This window comes from Manis javanica, chromosome 1, assembly GCF_040802235.1.
Source record: "Manis javanica isolate MJ-LG chromosome 1, MJ_LKY, whole genome shotgun sequence".
Taxonomy (NCBI): domain Eukaryota; kingdom Metazoa; phylum Chordata; class Mammalia; order Pholidota; family Manidae; genus Manis; species Manis javanica.
In genome coordinates, this window is record NC_133156.1 from 234,165,273 (window position 1) to 234,178,993 (window position 13,721).

Sequence of the window (13,721 nt, forward strand, 5' to 3'; positions counted from 1 at the left end):
TATAATTCAAGATTCTTATAATACACAGGAACAGGAAATAAAATTCCTTGACAGTGTCCATTTCATGTTATTTGGAACTAACTTCAGTGTGCAGCAGAATTGAGTGGAAAAACTTACCTTTGCAGCTTGTGGCAATTCTCCCCAAAGCCAGAGCATTTCTAGGTTATTTTTCTGCATCGTCCTATCCGTGGGCTTACTGACCAATTCTGAATCACTTTTAGGTGTTGAAGGTCGGGAAACTGAAGGACTTAAGAAAACACAAATCCGTGACTGAAGTGAAAAGAGAAGTTTTCTTTATTGTTTTTGGCCTAGAATTTCATGGTTCAAATAGCCTAGAAAATGCACCAGGCTGCCATTCCCTCCTAAGCATGGCTTCATGACACACCCCATCAGACATCACCAGGGGCCCAGGAAACACATGTCCAGGTAGACGAAGCTCCCAGTTTGGGTAGCCTGTCCCACCTACTGCCAAATCCAAGTAAGTAAAGATGAGAAGTGGCATTTAAAAGGGAAAACTGAAAAAGAGATGAAGAAAGAAATGGAAAATGTAGTTTGTTCTAACCACAAAATCACCCATCTTCCCCACCTCAGCTGAGCTCACCTCTCCTGAAATTCTCAATTTCCAAATAAAGTCTCTCAACTCTCAGACAGCTGCAAAAAGGTCCTGGCCATCTCTGACATGCACCCATGGTATTCTACCTACAAAATATTTTAAATCTGCACTGGCTCTGTAAACAGGGAAATTGCATCAAGTGCCAACTTAGCCACAAATGCTAGATGCCACAAATAAACTTGCTAACATGGCAGAAGTCTCTGAGCTGACCTTCCAGGCTCTTTCTGCAAGAACATATGGCGCTTAGTTCTCGGGCCAGCTTTTAATTGGTTGTAACCTGTGTTCTTATCTCTCCATTTTTATATTTCTACTTGTTAGCCCTGAACAAAGTCTTATTCTGCTGTCCAGCCAGAGAAACCGGCCCAGAGAAACCAATTTCTCTACAAAATTCTCACAGTATTCTAAACAATATACAGATGAGGAAAAATAGCCACTTAATTATTCCTTGTCTTTCTTCACCTGCATCATTTCCTCTAGTGTTAAGATGACAGTTTTAAATAAAGCAGGGAATAAAGCCACCACAAGCTTCCTTTTGCATTTTCTTCCACAGAATTTGAACAGCCACTTAAGCCATCTCTCATTGGCATGTTTGCTCTTATTTATCTGTTTGAGGGGATTTCAACTCCAGCTTGTCAGGACAAGGTGAGCTCACAGTAATATGTAACTTGTATCAAAGAGGAACCCTTCGTGGATGAATTATTGTGACGTCTTTAGTCAACCCTTTGGACCAACAGCCTAGAGACACTCTCCTTTATTTCACACTGAGGAGCCTACGGCGGGCTCCTTCTCCCCGTGGGCACCCACTGCCCACCAAACCATCCTGTGGCACGTGGCTACGGTGCAGCCTCTGGGTCTACTCTGTGGTGAGGGGAATCCTGAGACAGTAGAGAATGTGTACAGTGGGATACCTCTCCCAACACACACGCACACACACACCCTGCCCTTTAGAAAGCAGTCCCGTGAGAGGGAATATGGAGCACGCCCTCCATCCAAGTGTTGCTCATCGCCTTCCGACCTCTCTTGCTCCCTCGAGTTCTGCAGTCACAGTGAAGTGTGCAGAGGGAGAGCTGTGGCCTCTGCTGTACCTACAGCCCTACCTGAGCCCATTCTTCCTCTACAGTCGTCACAGAAGAACTCCATCGTGATTGGCCTCCTACCCCCAGGAGCGCTGCACCTAGACCTCAAGTCATTTGTTTAAAAAGCTGCTGCTGTTCTACTGTATCACATAAAAAATAATTTGCATTTTGTTATAAATTCTTTGGAACAATAAATTGTCTTACCCACCGCACTAAACAAAGTCAAAGCCCTTTAGACTGAGCTTGCTCTGGAGTAGGGGGCCAGCAAACATTTTCTGTAAAAGGCCAGACAGCAAATATTTCAGGGTTTGTGGGTTATGCAATCTTTGTTGCAACTACTCGACTGTTGTTGTAGCACAAAAGCAGCCATGGATAATATATAAACAAACTGGCTGTTTTCCCATAAGCCTTCAGAAAACCAGCTGGTGGGCAGGATTCGGCCCATGGGCTGTAGTTTGCTAACCCCTACTCTAAAAGAAGGCAAATGCTCAACACAGTTCTCCCGAAGCACCACCTCCACAATCCCTGGCATTCTGAGCCACAGGCCAAAGGGTTTCCACAGAGGCAATTAGGTTTATAATTCATTCTCATAAAGAACCAAGCCCTGTGTGAAAGTCATAAACCAGAAAGCCCTGCCTCACACACTCGATAGGCCACAACAGGTGCTGGCCACTTAGGCCATACCAGCCTCTCTCAGAAGGATTCTGCATGCAAACACGTGCACATGCGGCTCACTGAAGGAATTCAGGCTGACAGGAGGTGAATTAGAGAGAAGAATCCCAGTGCTGAGAGTGAGTGATGGGAAAGACGATGCCAAAACTTCCCATTATCAAATACTAGACTTATAAGGTCTAGGGTTGTTCTTTTAAAAAGTAAGCTTACAAGGTCACGGTTGACTTTCACCAATAATGCATTTACTAGCCATACACTAGTTTTCAGTTTTTTGCCAGTCCCAAATGGGCAAATCCATCCTAACGGCCCATAATTTAGTTGTCCCATTTTAAAATGGCCTTTCCTCTGCACATGTAACCTCTGGATAAAGTATATTCTGAGGTTTGGTTCGTTATATCAAAAAGAAAAAGTTTCCCATGTAGAAATTAATTACAGCTACATTTGTTAAAGTTTATAAAGTGAACCACAAAAGTCCACAAAGGAGGTGTGCCAAAATGCAGGCAACACTGAGAGGACAGGGCGGAGACCTAAGATCCCTGCATCAGATGGAGAGGCAAGCCTATGACCCTCAGTCTGAAAACACACTCCACACCCTCCCCCAAAATTTTATTCTAGAAATGCTATGGAAACCTCCAGTTCTGTTATTCAGGAAACCCAATTAGCCGTTTAAAGAGTTAGGATAATAACTCCCCTCATCCTACAGGGACACCCTAAAAACTATTTTGTAAACTCACTTGTTGAACAACTCTGGACATATGAAATTTTATTTCATTATTCTATTTTTCAAAGCACTCCACAAAATTAGGAAGAATTATTTGCTTAACTACAATTTCCAGAGGGTGAGATTTAGTACTTAAAAAGTCTAATCTGCAAATGCTTAAAATGGAAGGAAAATAATAATGTATATGTATTTTATTTGTAAGTAATTTGGTTAGTTAGAAAAACAGATGAGAGTTAGATCAAAATTTCCACTCCATAGAATCCACAGGTATTTTCTGCATAAGTAATTTGGTGAATAGAACAGATTTGTGAGAGTTAGATCAAAACTGTCATTATCCAAGTAACCGCTCTACCTTTCTGGAGCGTGGGAGTGGGAAGGCTGTGGAGGGCAAGAACTAGAAAGTCCTCCCTCGGCTGCAACTGCCCGATGAGAGGAGGTCCTTTCCCAATCTATCAGGCTACTGGAGACCATGTGATGTACATTAAAAGAAAGAGAAATCATATGTCAATTGAATGAAATTTCATGTAAGTTACTTGACTACGCTCAATAACAGCATTTATGAGAAACTGAACTTACTCAGGCATCTGGCAAGAGAGGGGCCACTGTTGAAATCACTAAGAAATCAACGGGCATTTTTTGAACCACAAGAACGGGAAACTGCCAAAGTACCCATTTCACTTTCTCTTTTGTCCACATGCCCATAAAAGACTGTTTTTTCCAGTCAGAATTTAGTGCTTAATCAAACTGTATCCTCCAAAGATTTGGTAATTTGTGCTGCCAATTGTCCCTTTAGAGAGAATGTGTAATTCCAAGCATGGAGATGGATCTGCTGGTCCTAATTTGTGATCGCATTTGACACCAACCAGACCCATGCAGTCTGACATGGCCATTATTCTGGATTCATAGAGCAAGATATGAAAGACAGAGAAACATTCAGGGCTATGTTTAAAATATTTTTTTAATCTTAAAATTAATGTAGAGTTTGAACAGATTTTTCAACCTATTAGTGTTTTCTAACTACTCCACATAATTTTCTTCCTAAAGTACTGTGATTTTCCTTCTTGAGGGTTTATCTCCACAAACCTAGGGACAGAATGTATGAGGTTCTAGAAAGGTCTTACATCTGCACTGTCCCCTATGACAACCACCAGCTGCACATGACTTCAAATGTAACTAGTCCAAACTGAGATGGTCTGTACATGTGAAAGACATGACAATTTTAAAGACTTAAGTATAAAATCTAGTATGTGAAATATTAATAATTTTTTTTAAAACTGATACTCGAAATGGTAAAATTGTGGATATGCTGGGTCAAATGAAATATATCATCAAAACTAATTCCATTAGTTTCGTTTTACTGTTTAAGAATGACTACTAGAAAATTCTAACTGACCTATGTAGCTAGTGTTGTTTCTATTGCACAGGGCTGGTCTGGACAGACCTCAGTGAGGGGCAGCACAAGCCCCAGCCCAACCCTGGCAAGATGACATTCACTGTCACAGTTCTGGCTACAAACCAGGTGTGTGACATGTCTGTTCTTCTCTGACCTCAACGTCAGTGCCCGCTTCTGGCCGAGCTCTGCATTAACAAGGTCACTCTGGGCAAACTGGAAACAGCGATGGTATTTAGACGAGCCTGGCTTTAGGGAGGAAGCCTTTACAGCATATGCCAGGGCTGCCAGGGCTCCTGCACTTACATTTCAAGCTGGAAGTTTACCTAACACATCGGGACAAGGATAATCCAAGGATGTCACTGTCACTTAGATGAGTGTTTCTCAACCTCTTTTTGCCTCCACACCCTCCAGCATTTTGAGACACCTTTTCCCTTCACCATGACATTGTAAAGCCATGGATATGCTGTGTATCTGTTTACGTTGCTTGGGCCTTTACAGGCCACACACCATTACAATATCTTAATGCACAAGAACCAGTTTTTGTCCCGATGGGGGTCATATCATCCCTGTTGAGAAAGCATGACTTGAATCTGTCCCCTCCCCAGTTCTGAAAAGGGCTCAGAAGTCTCACATACTATCCTAAGTTTCACTGCCCTAAAGTCTCAGCAATCCGCAGGCTGAGAAGCCATGCTTCTCCACATTTATACTGGAAGCACAGGACAACTTGAGAGTTCATTTCAAGGAAATGAATACTCTTGAATTCAGCAGAACAGACCAAGCATGGGGAGAAGGCGCCATTCCAGCAGCCCTGAATGACCTCAGTGGCGCCCGAAGCACCGTCTCTGTTCTCGAATCTTACTTTCGGGCTTAGTGTCAAGAAAGGCTCAGCCACCTGTTTTGTCTTGTTGACAATCAACATTATGTAACAGTGGTTTTCCTTTCAATGTCACTTCCAAGAGCTGAGCCAAATCTACAATTCCATCATGACATTAGATAGAAGTTCATGATCTGCGCCTGTCTGTTTTTCCTCCTGATCTGTGTACCTCCCACTCTTAAGGGGCATTTTTCTGGTCCCGATTATTTTCACTTTTCATTTATGTTTCACTATTTTATTAAACACACTTCCTGTAACTAACTTCGAACCCTCTGGACAGGACAGGTGAACACACACACACACAGCAGCAACGTACCTCACGTTAGGCGACCACTCTCTATCAGAATTAGGGTATGATGCTGACTGAGGGTAGGTCACGACCAAGGAAGGGTCTTCCTGGGGACCGGCGTGGAATGGAGGTATATCATCAGAGAGAGTTCTGGAAGAAACAAAAGTCGAAGTCACATAAGCAGAAGCGATCGATTCATAATAAGCAAGTCTCCATTTTTCTTGGTTACCTCTTAAGTGCTTTGTAGATTAACATGATCTCTTTTTAAACCACCCACAGACATTCCAGGCAGTGGGGAGGAAAAAAGTGAGATACAGACACATAAAATGTGTTTAACATGAAGAATGTGAACGGTTTATGCTTTGGCTGAACTATGAATGTAAAGTTCTTTTGCTCACATGCACATGCTCCACTGCTTGTTCAGGGTAGAGGGGCCCCAAAACTGGACCCAGTCACAAAGTTATAAAACTCTCACCACGCATGGGTAGAGCTGCTGAATAACCCAGTGACCATACGCAGGTAACGTTTCATCAAGCAGAAAGAAAAATCTATGATATAAACCAAATATGTATTTTATCATTTATGATTTTAATTCATAAACTTATAAATTTATAAGTTATACTCTTTGTGATTTACAAGTTAAAAATGATTGCAAATCTACCTCATTTCAGGTATAGCACATTTATTACAAAATACGATTCACTGTTTCACCCATGCCGAGGCCATCTGTCCGCAGTTTCAGTATTGCCTAAAATATTTATCACTTAGTTCTAGAATTAAAAGCCATGCAGGGGAGGCAACCACCCAGTTTCCCAGACTACAGCAGATAAGAGGCTAGAATTAGGAAAAGTGATATTGTCAATTTGCCCCTATTTTTAGCCAGGAAAATAAAATATTCTCTTCTGAATAGTGACACGGGGAGATATCCCTGGTTTTCCGATCCCTTCTTCATGTTAACAAGATATAAAAACAATTATCCGAAATTATACAGAAGTACATAAAAATCTGAAACATCAAATATTCTTTATAAATTAGTTTTGTCTTTAAAGACTGGCATTTTTCACCAAAATAATAATACACAGTAACAGAATTTCATGCCCCTGTTAAAAGCAAAGAAAAATAGAACAAGACGGCCAGTAAGCTTTGAGCCTAATCAGAATTGAAAAGGAAGAGCTGGCTGATAGACAAAACTGGTCATGTTCTGCGACCACTTGTAACCCCGAGTCTATCACAGATCAGCCTGCCTGTCAGGTACACAGTTGGTGCCCATAAAAGAAGATTCTGAAACAACAATCTCATGCATGAAGTTTTCATTCACTCTGTTCTTATTTCTCGGCTCTCTCCTGGAATGTGGAAGGTATCAGCCCAGGAGGTCTGGCATTACCCACTGTCTCCCAGTTATAAGCAACCTCAAATCTTTATGTTACTTTAAGACTGGGTTCACAGGATTCCAAAACGCAGTCTAAAATTTATTAACAGAAGAATAAGAACATCTGGGGGAAAAAGTTTGTAAGAATCTACTTTAAAAAAAAATCAGTGTGGCCAGATCTAACACCAATGGGCCTTTCATTCATACTTACCCACTGCTGTCCGGCGGCTCTGTCTCCTCATCCGAGCTCATCTCGAGGGGAAACATGTCTTCATCTTCAGATGTGTTCGTGTTGTCATCTCTTTTCAGGCTGTCTAGCTGGGACTTTCTCCTCCTTTTTCTTCTCTTCTTCACTAAAGAGCCACTTGAAGGGGTCTCACTGGGAGGTAAGACTTGGGCTGAGGCACTGGGGTCGAGGCTTCTTATCCTATCTATAGAATTCCTTTTCAGCTGGCACTCCATCCGCGAGGCTCCTTCCGACAGGATAGGGGAGGTTGCCAGGTGCATGGGGATCACTTCCTAAAGGACAGAAAATATTTCAAAAAAGAGTCTGGTTAGTTTGGTTTTAAGGAGCAATTAACAAAAGACAGCAGGTATAGGATGAAGACGCTGGTCCTCCTCTTATGTCACACCTTTGAGCAGACCAGAAGGAAGCAGAGCCTGGGATGGTTTTGTCCCAAAAGTGAAGCTATGGGCATCATTTTAGAGCCTGAAGCTATCTAGAGCCGTTCCTTTTTAATCAAGCTATCTTCCTATGAAGGAAAAAGTTCAAGTGGATTTTATTGAGGAATCACTCCATAGGATCCCTTCAAAATGATTCTCTAAATGAATGGAAGAGTAAAAAAATGGTAAATCATCATGACCATGGAATTGGCAAAGGATTCTTAGAGATGACATCAAAAGACAAGCAACGAAAGCAAAAAAATAAGTAAACTGGACTTCATCGAAATTTAAAACTTTTGTGCTTCAAAGAACACCATCAAGAAAGCAGAAAATACATACAATGAACTCTTGTAACTCAATAATAAAAAGACAAAAACCCAATTAAAAAACAAGCAAAAGATCTGAAAAGACATTTCTCTAAAGAATATATACAAACAGCCAAGAAGCACATGAAAAGATCTTCAACACCATTAGTCATTACAGAAATTTAAAATCATACCATAACAAGATACCACTTCACAGCCACCAGGATGGTTAGACTCACAAAGTCAGAGAACACAATGTACTGATGAGGATGTGAGCAAATGAGAACTCCTGTGCACTGCTGGTGGGAATGCAAAACAGTGCAGCAGCTTAGAACAACAGTCTGGCAGCTCCTCAAATGTTAAACAGAGAGTTAATAAGACCCAGCAATTCTGCTCCCAGGTTCTACCCAAGAAAAATAAAAACAAGTCCACACAAACACTTGTACATGAATGTCCATAGCAGCATTATTCACAACAGCCAAACGGTGGAAACAACCATCAGTACATGAAAGGATAATCCATCAATACATGAAAGGATAAACAAAATGTGGTATGGATACAATGGAATATTATTCTGCCGTAACAAGGCTACATGCTACAACATGGGTGAACCTTGAGAACATTATACTAAGTGAAAGAAGCCGCACATAAAAGACCACATACTACATGATTTCGTTCCCATGAAAGGTAAGACTAGTGACATCAAGAGAGATAGAAAGTAGAAGAGTGGTTGCTTAGGGTCCAGGGGGGTGGAAGATGGGGACTTGGGGAGAAGGGAGGTGATAACTAAAGGGTACAGTTTATTCTTGGATCAATGAAAATGTTCTAAAATTGCCTGGGGTGATAGTTGCACACATCTTTTGAAAATACTGAAAATCACACAGTCATACACTTGAAATGGGTAAATTGAGTGGTAGGAAAATTATGTCTTAATAGAGCTGTTAAAAGTTTTAAAATAACAAAATATAAAAGTGCTTTGATCACTCACTAAACAAAAATTAGAACATTCAGCCATCTCAGATCCGACACACCAGTATAATCTGTATACTCTGGACAATGGTTCAGGCCAATGTGTCTCCCTGGAAACAGTGAGCAAACTGGGGCAGGCCAGGATTGGGCACAGCACACACCCACATGCCCCACACACACACATACACTGCTCTCTGGCTCAAATCCCTCATGCACATAAGCATCCACTGTTCTCCACTGCCATGGTCCACACCGCCAGGCCCCCAGACTACTGCACACAAACTTCTGCTGTGTCTCAGATAAGCAGGGCTCACAGCTCAACACCAGGAAGTAACCCTGACCATCCAGCCTTCCTTACCTGATCATTATCTGTCTCTTGAACAAAAAAAGCTTCTCCATTATCTCCCAATTTCATGTGCAAATCCACAGATTCCCCATTGATTTCTATGTCAACCTGAAGGAAAAAAAACACTTTACCACAATAGGAAACCTCATGGAGAGTGGCCATGTTTCTACATAAACATTTTAACCACCTACATCCCAAATATCTCACAATTCCAATCCTCAGTCAGTCAATCCCATCTTACATGCTCTTCCCCATCGAGAAATGGAGTCTATTCCCCACCCCATCCTGACCCTGAGCCTGGGAAGGCTTGTGACTGCCCCACAGGTAGAGCATAATAGAAGTGACACTAGGTGACTTCCAAAGCTAAGTCAGAAAAAGACCCAGCACCCCCCTGGCTCCCTTACTCAGGAGATGCTCACCTTTGTAGCCAGCCACCATGCTGTGAGGACACCTGGGCCACACAAGAGGCCATGTGAAGGCACTCTGGCCAACAGCCTCAGCTCAGAGCCCAGCCAAAAGCCACCTGCCAAGTTGGCAAGTGCATCTTCAGAGGATTCCAGCTCCAGCCCTGAGGCCGCAGGTGGCAGAGAGCAGAGACAAGCCAGCCCTCCTGTACTTCGATCAACTCCTGACCCACAGAACCCATAAGCTTAACTATAGTTGGTTAATGTCACTAAATTTTAGAGTAATTCACACACCCATAGTAACCAGAAAATCTGATTCAGTACTTGTTAGCTCAGCCAACATGCCTTTCCAATGGAGAGCAAAAACTCTGGGTTGGCAGGAAGCTCTTCGTATGTGGAGCCACAAAACCATCATGATGTTCTCTAAGGAGAGAACCCATCCCCAGGTCACGGGGTCTTACACTCTTACCACTTTCTCCCGAGAGCGCAGGACCCCCATTTTCCCAAAGCGGACGTGGAAAGGGGAGCACTGAAGGCTCCCGTTGGGCTGGCGGACAACAATGATATCGATACATCCGGACAGGGTGGCAGGATTCAACCCCTTGTAGAGCTCCTTCACAGTGACAAACACCTGGCCGGCCAATTGCCCGACGTAATTCATGGTCTGAGCCTAGAAAACAGAGACACAAACAAAACACACAGACACACATTTAATTTGCAGAAGGCCATCTCTTCACAGCCAGTCAAAATGGACTCGTCGTCTCAAACACATGTATTACACAACCGACTTGCACAGCTGGCTCAGGCCACGTTCCACTGGAATGAGTCAGCAACACCCCCACCCCCCTCACCCCCACCAAAGAGCAAGCCCACCAACCTCCACCCCGGCGACCCCAGGAAGCCTGACCTCATTCAGCACTGGGCTTGTCCCCTCTAAGCTCCACAGCACTTGTTCACAGCATCCTGACGGCTCTGGCCACCTGGCCTTGCTCTGTCATCATACGCAGCCTCAACAGAGTAAATCTTAAGACTCTTGAGAAAAGAGACTGTATTTCATCCCTCTTCGTATACCTCTCATCATGCCAAATAGAGTAACTACTTAATAATACTTGTTGGGGGCGCGGGCGTCCGGGGCAGAGCACCTATCCCCAGTGACCCCGGCGGAGGAAGGGCGGGCCGCCAGCGCCCCGGGAAGGTGAGGGGGACGGAGGGTGCCACAGGCTGGAGAGGGGAGAACTTGGGAACCACCAAGCCAAGAGTATTTTAAATGGGACTCCTGGCTCTCTACTGCTGTTTTAATTAGTCAAGATGTTGTTTGTTCACTATAACATCCCTTTCTAACGATGACCTGAAACAGACTTCCGAGATATGCAAAATGTGGTACAATAAGTTAATCAGTCGGAGAACTGAAGCAGAGAGAGAATATGATAGGTAAGTAACCAGAAGTGGTAACGCTGGGTCACATGACAGATCTATTCTTAAGTTTTTGAAGAATCTCCATACTGTTTTCCACGGTGGCTGCATCAATCTACATTCCCACCGACAGTTTCATTCCAATGTCTGCAGATTTCTTCAGGGACTCACTCCCAGTAAAGTGGGAATATTATGAGATAAAATTAGGTTAGAGCGAGAAGGTTCCAGAATCTCCTGTTCTTTGAGGGCCATCTGACCAAATTAAAATAGAGTTTTGCCACCATGATTCAAAATTCCCCAATGGGGAGAATCAGCCACAGTGATGTGATGACACCAAAGCAGACCTGGAAGGGTCCCACGTGCAGAACAAGTTCCTGATAAGAGCCGTCACCGACTTGGTATGCCGGTGAGCAAGCCACCTTGGGGTGGATTCTTAGCTTCCATTAGCATAAGATACCCTGGCTGTGACCAACACCTTGACAGCACCCTCGGGAGAGAACCTGAGCCAGAAATACTCAGTCAAGCTGCTCCCAAATAACTAACCATTGAAACTGTGAGATATCATGATGCTCATTGTTATGTTAATTTGTGGCATTTGAGAGTAATCTGTTAAATAGCAATAGATAAGTAATAAAGCTGTGGACCAACCCATATAAAAAATAATAATAATACTTGCTGGGGGGAAAAATGACCATATTTACTTAAAAAAAAAAAATAACTTTCATTTGAACAGTCTCCATCCTGACCTTTGCCAGGTTGTCTGACCCCCAACCATTCCAGGGGATATTCATGCTCCACATCAGCTTGTCTGCCCAGCTCTGGTGCTGGGGACACAGAGATAAAGACACAGTCCCCATCCCCGAAGGGACTCTCAGGTTCACAAAGGGGAGAGAAGTAAAACACAAGGAACCAAAATACATGTGGTCATGGCTGTGCCTGTTTTAAGTGAACACTAAGTGAGCTCTGACCTGCGAAAGAGAGAATGCTGGCACTCAGCAGGCTTACAGCTGGAAGGTGGGGGGCACGGCAGGAGGTGTGTGCAGAGCCACAAGGAGGGGCTGGGCCCTCAGCACAGAACATGCGGGGCGGGAAGGAGGGTCTGAAAGGAGGGTCTGAGCCATGCCAGGAGATCCGGATGTTGCTATGGAGCAACGTGAAGCCATTGGAGCTTGAGAACAAAAAACCAATCCATGATTTAGAAAAAGCATGGCAGTAATAATAATGCAGAGAAGACTGGCAAGAAAAGACAGAAGGCGGGGAGACTGACTGGTGGTTGTTGATGGTGCTGAGAGACTGAAAGGAAGCAAAGGGATAAGTCAAGAGATGACACATCACCTCCTCCCCAGCAGTGGGGTCCCGAGCCCATGCCAGCGCCACTGGTGCTGAAACACAGCTCAGGACCCCCGGCCAACATTTTTTATTCATAAGAAAGAGAAAGGTCTTAACTGGACGGTGTTACATCTCTGCATCCTAGCTTATCATCTGTAAAGGGAGGACATCAGCCTGGGTGACCTGCAAGGTTCAATTCCAGCTCTGATGGCTCAGGGATAAAGGCCACACTCCTTAATTCTTAGCAACTGAAAGGAACCTTTCTGAACGCAGCTCTGCTCTCTTGTCCTCAAAAACAGCATCTCTCCCCCTTTTCAGTGAGCAAATTCAAGGTTATCATGCAGAATCTGAGAATTGCAATGCTGGCAAGATCCTGACTGAGTTATTGCTCCAACATCCTCATTTTAATGAAATAAGCCCAGAAATGGGGAGTGACTTAGGCTGGGCTCCCGCCATGGTGGAGACAGAGCTTGTACTCAGATTTCCAGACTTCCAGTCCTGTGATCTTCCCTTTACACATGCCACAGGGCTAGCCTGGGATAGTATTCCTACCATAAATAACCAGAAGTTGCTTTGGTACCTTTAGCTAGCCCCTCTCTTGAATAGTTTATTTGCAAATCTGAAAATACCTCCATTTGGAAGCAGGAAATCTGTTCCGCAATTCTTAACAAATGACACGGTCATGGCCCACCCAGCGAATATGCTCCTAAGAAGTGTCCTCAACATAAGTAACCTGGGGCTGCCTTACCTGAGCCCTGAGAATTTATTAAAAGGGAGGTTACTACTACCACCTCATCCAATTTTAGATAGATGGCTACTATCTAAAAAGACAGAAAAAATAAATGCTCACAAGAACGTGAAGAACCCGGAACCCAGGCATACTGTTGGTAGGAACGCACAATGGCTCAGGGCTTAAGAACACAGCATGGCGGTTCCTCCAAAAATTAAACATAGAATTATCTTATGGTCCAGCAACTCCACTTCTGGGCATACATCCAGAAGAACTGGAAACAAGGTCTCGAAGGGATACTGGCATACTGGCGCACTCATGTTCACAGCAGCACTGTCCACAATAGCCAGAAGCTGGAAACTACCCAAGTGTCCATCGACGGATGAATGGATAAACAAAATGTGGTCTGTCCATGCAATGGAATATTACTCAGCCTTAAAAGGGAAGGAAATTTCATGCTACAACATGGATGAACCTTTAGGACATGATGTTAAGTGAAATAAGCCAGGCACATAAAGACAAACACTGTGTGACTCTACTTACATGAGGTACCCA

The 13,721-nt window shown here is 43.6% G+C and overlaps 1 protein-coding gene across 10 annotated transcripts in view; it reads right to left on the bottom strand.

Annotated features, from left to right (window-relative positions):
- Positions 1–13,721, bottom strand: part of LPIN1 (lipin 1) — a 99,699-nt gene that overhangs the window by 37,909 nt on the left and 48,069 nt on the right. For 8 of the 10 annotated variants that reach the window (XM_073216392.1, XM_073216425.1, XM_073216418.1 and 5 more), the window contains 6 exons: positions 10,164–10,364; positions 9,303–9,398; positions 7,219–7,526; positions 5,666–5,788; positions 3,435–3,542; positions 118–247 (listed from right to left, as the gene is read on the bottom strand). In XM_073216392.1, coding sequence (XP_073072493.1) covers positions 118–247; positions 3,435–3,542; positions 5,666–5,788; positions 7,219–7,526; positions 9,303–9,398; positions 10,164–10,364 — 966 coding nt within the window. Of the gene's footprint in view, positions 1–117; positions 248–3,434; positions 3,543–5,665; positions 5,789–7,218; positions 7,527–9,302; positions 9,399–10,163; positions 10,365–10,601; positions 10,704–13,721 lie in introns of those variants that run through there. The other 2 variants (XM_073216409.1, XM_073216398.1) reach the window with 2 other exon arrangements.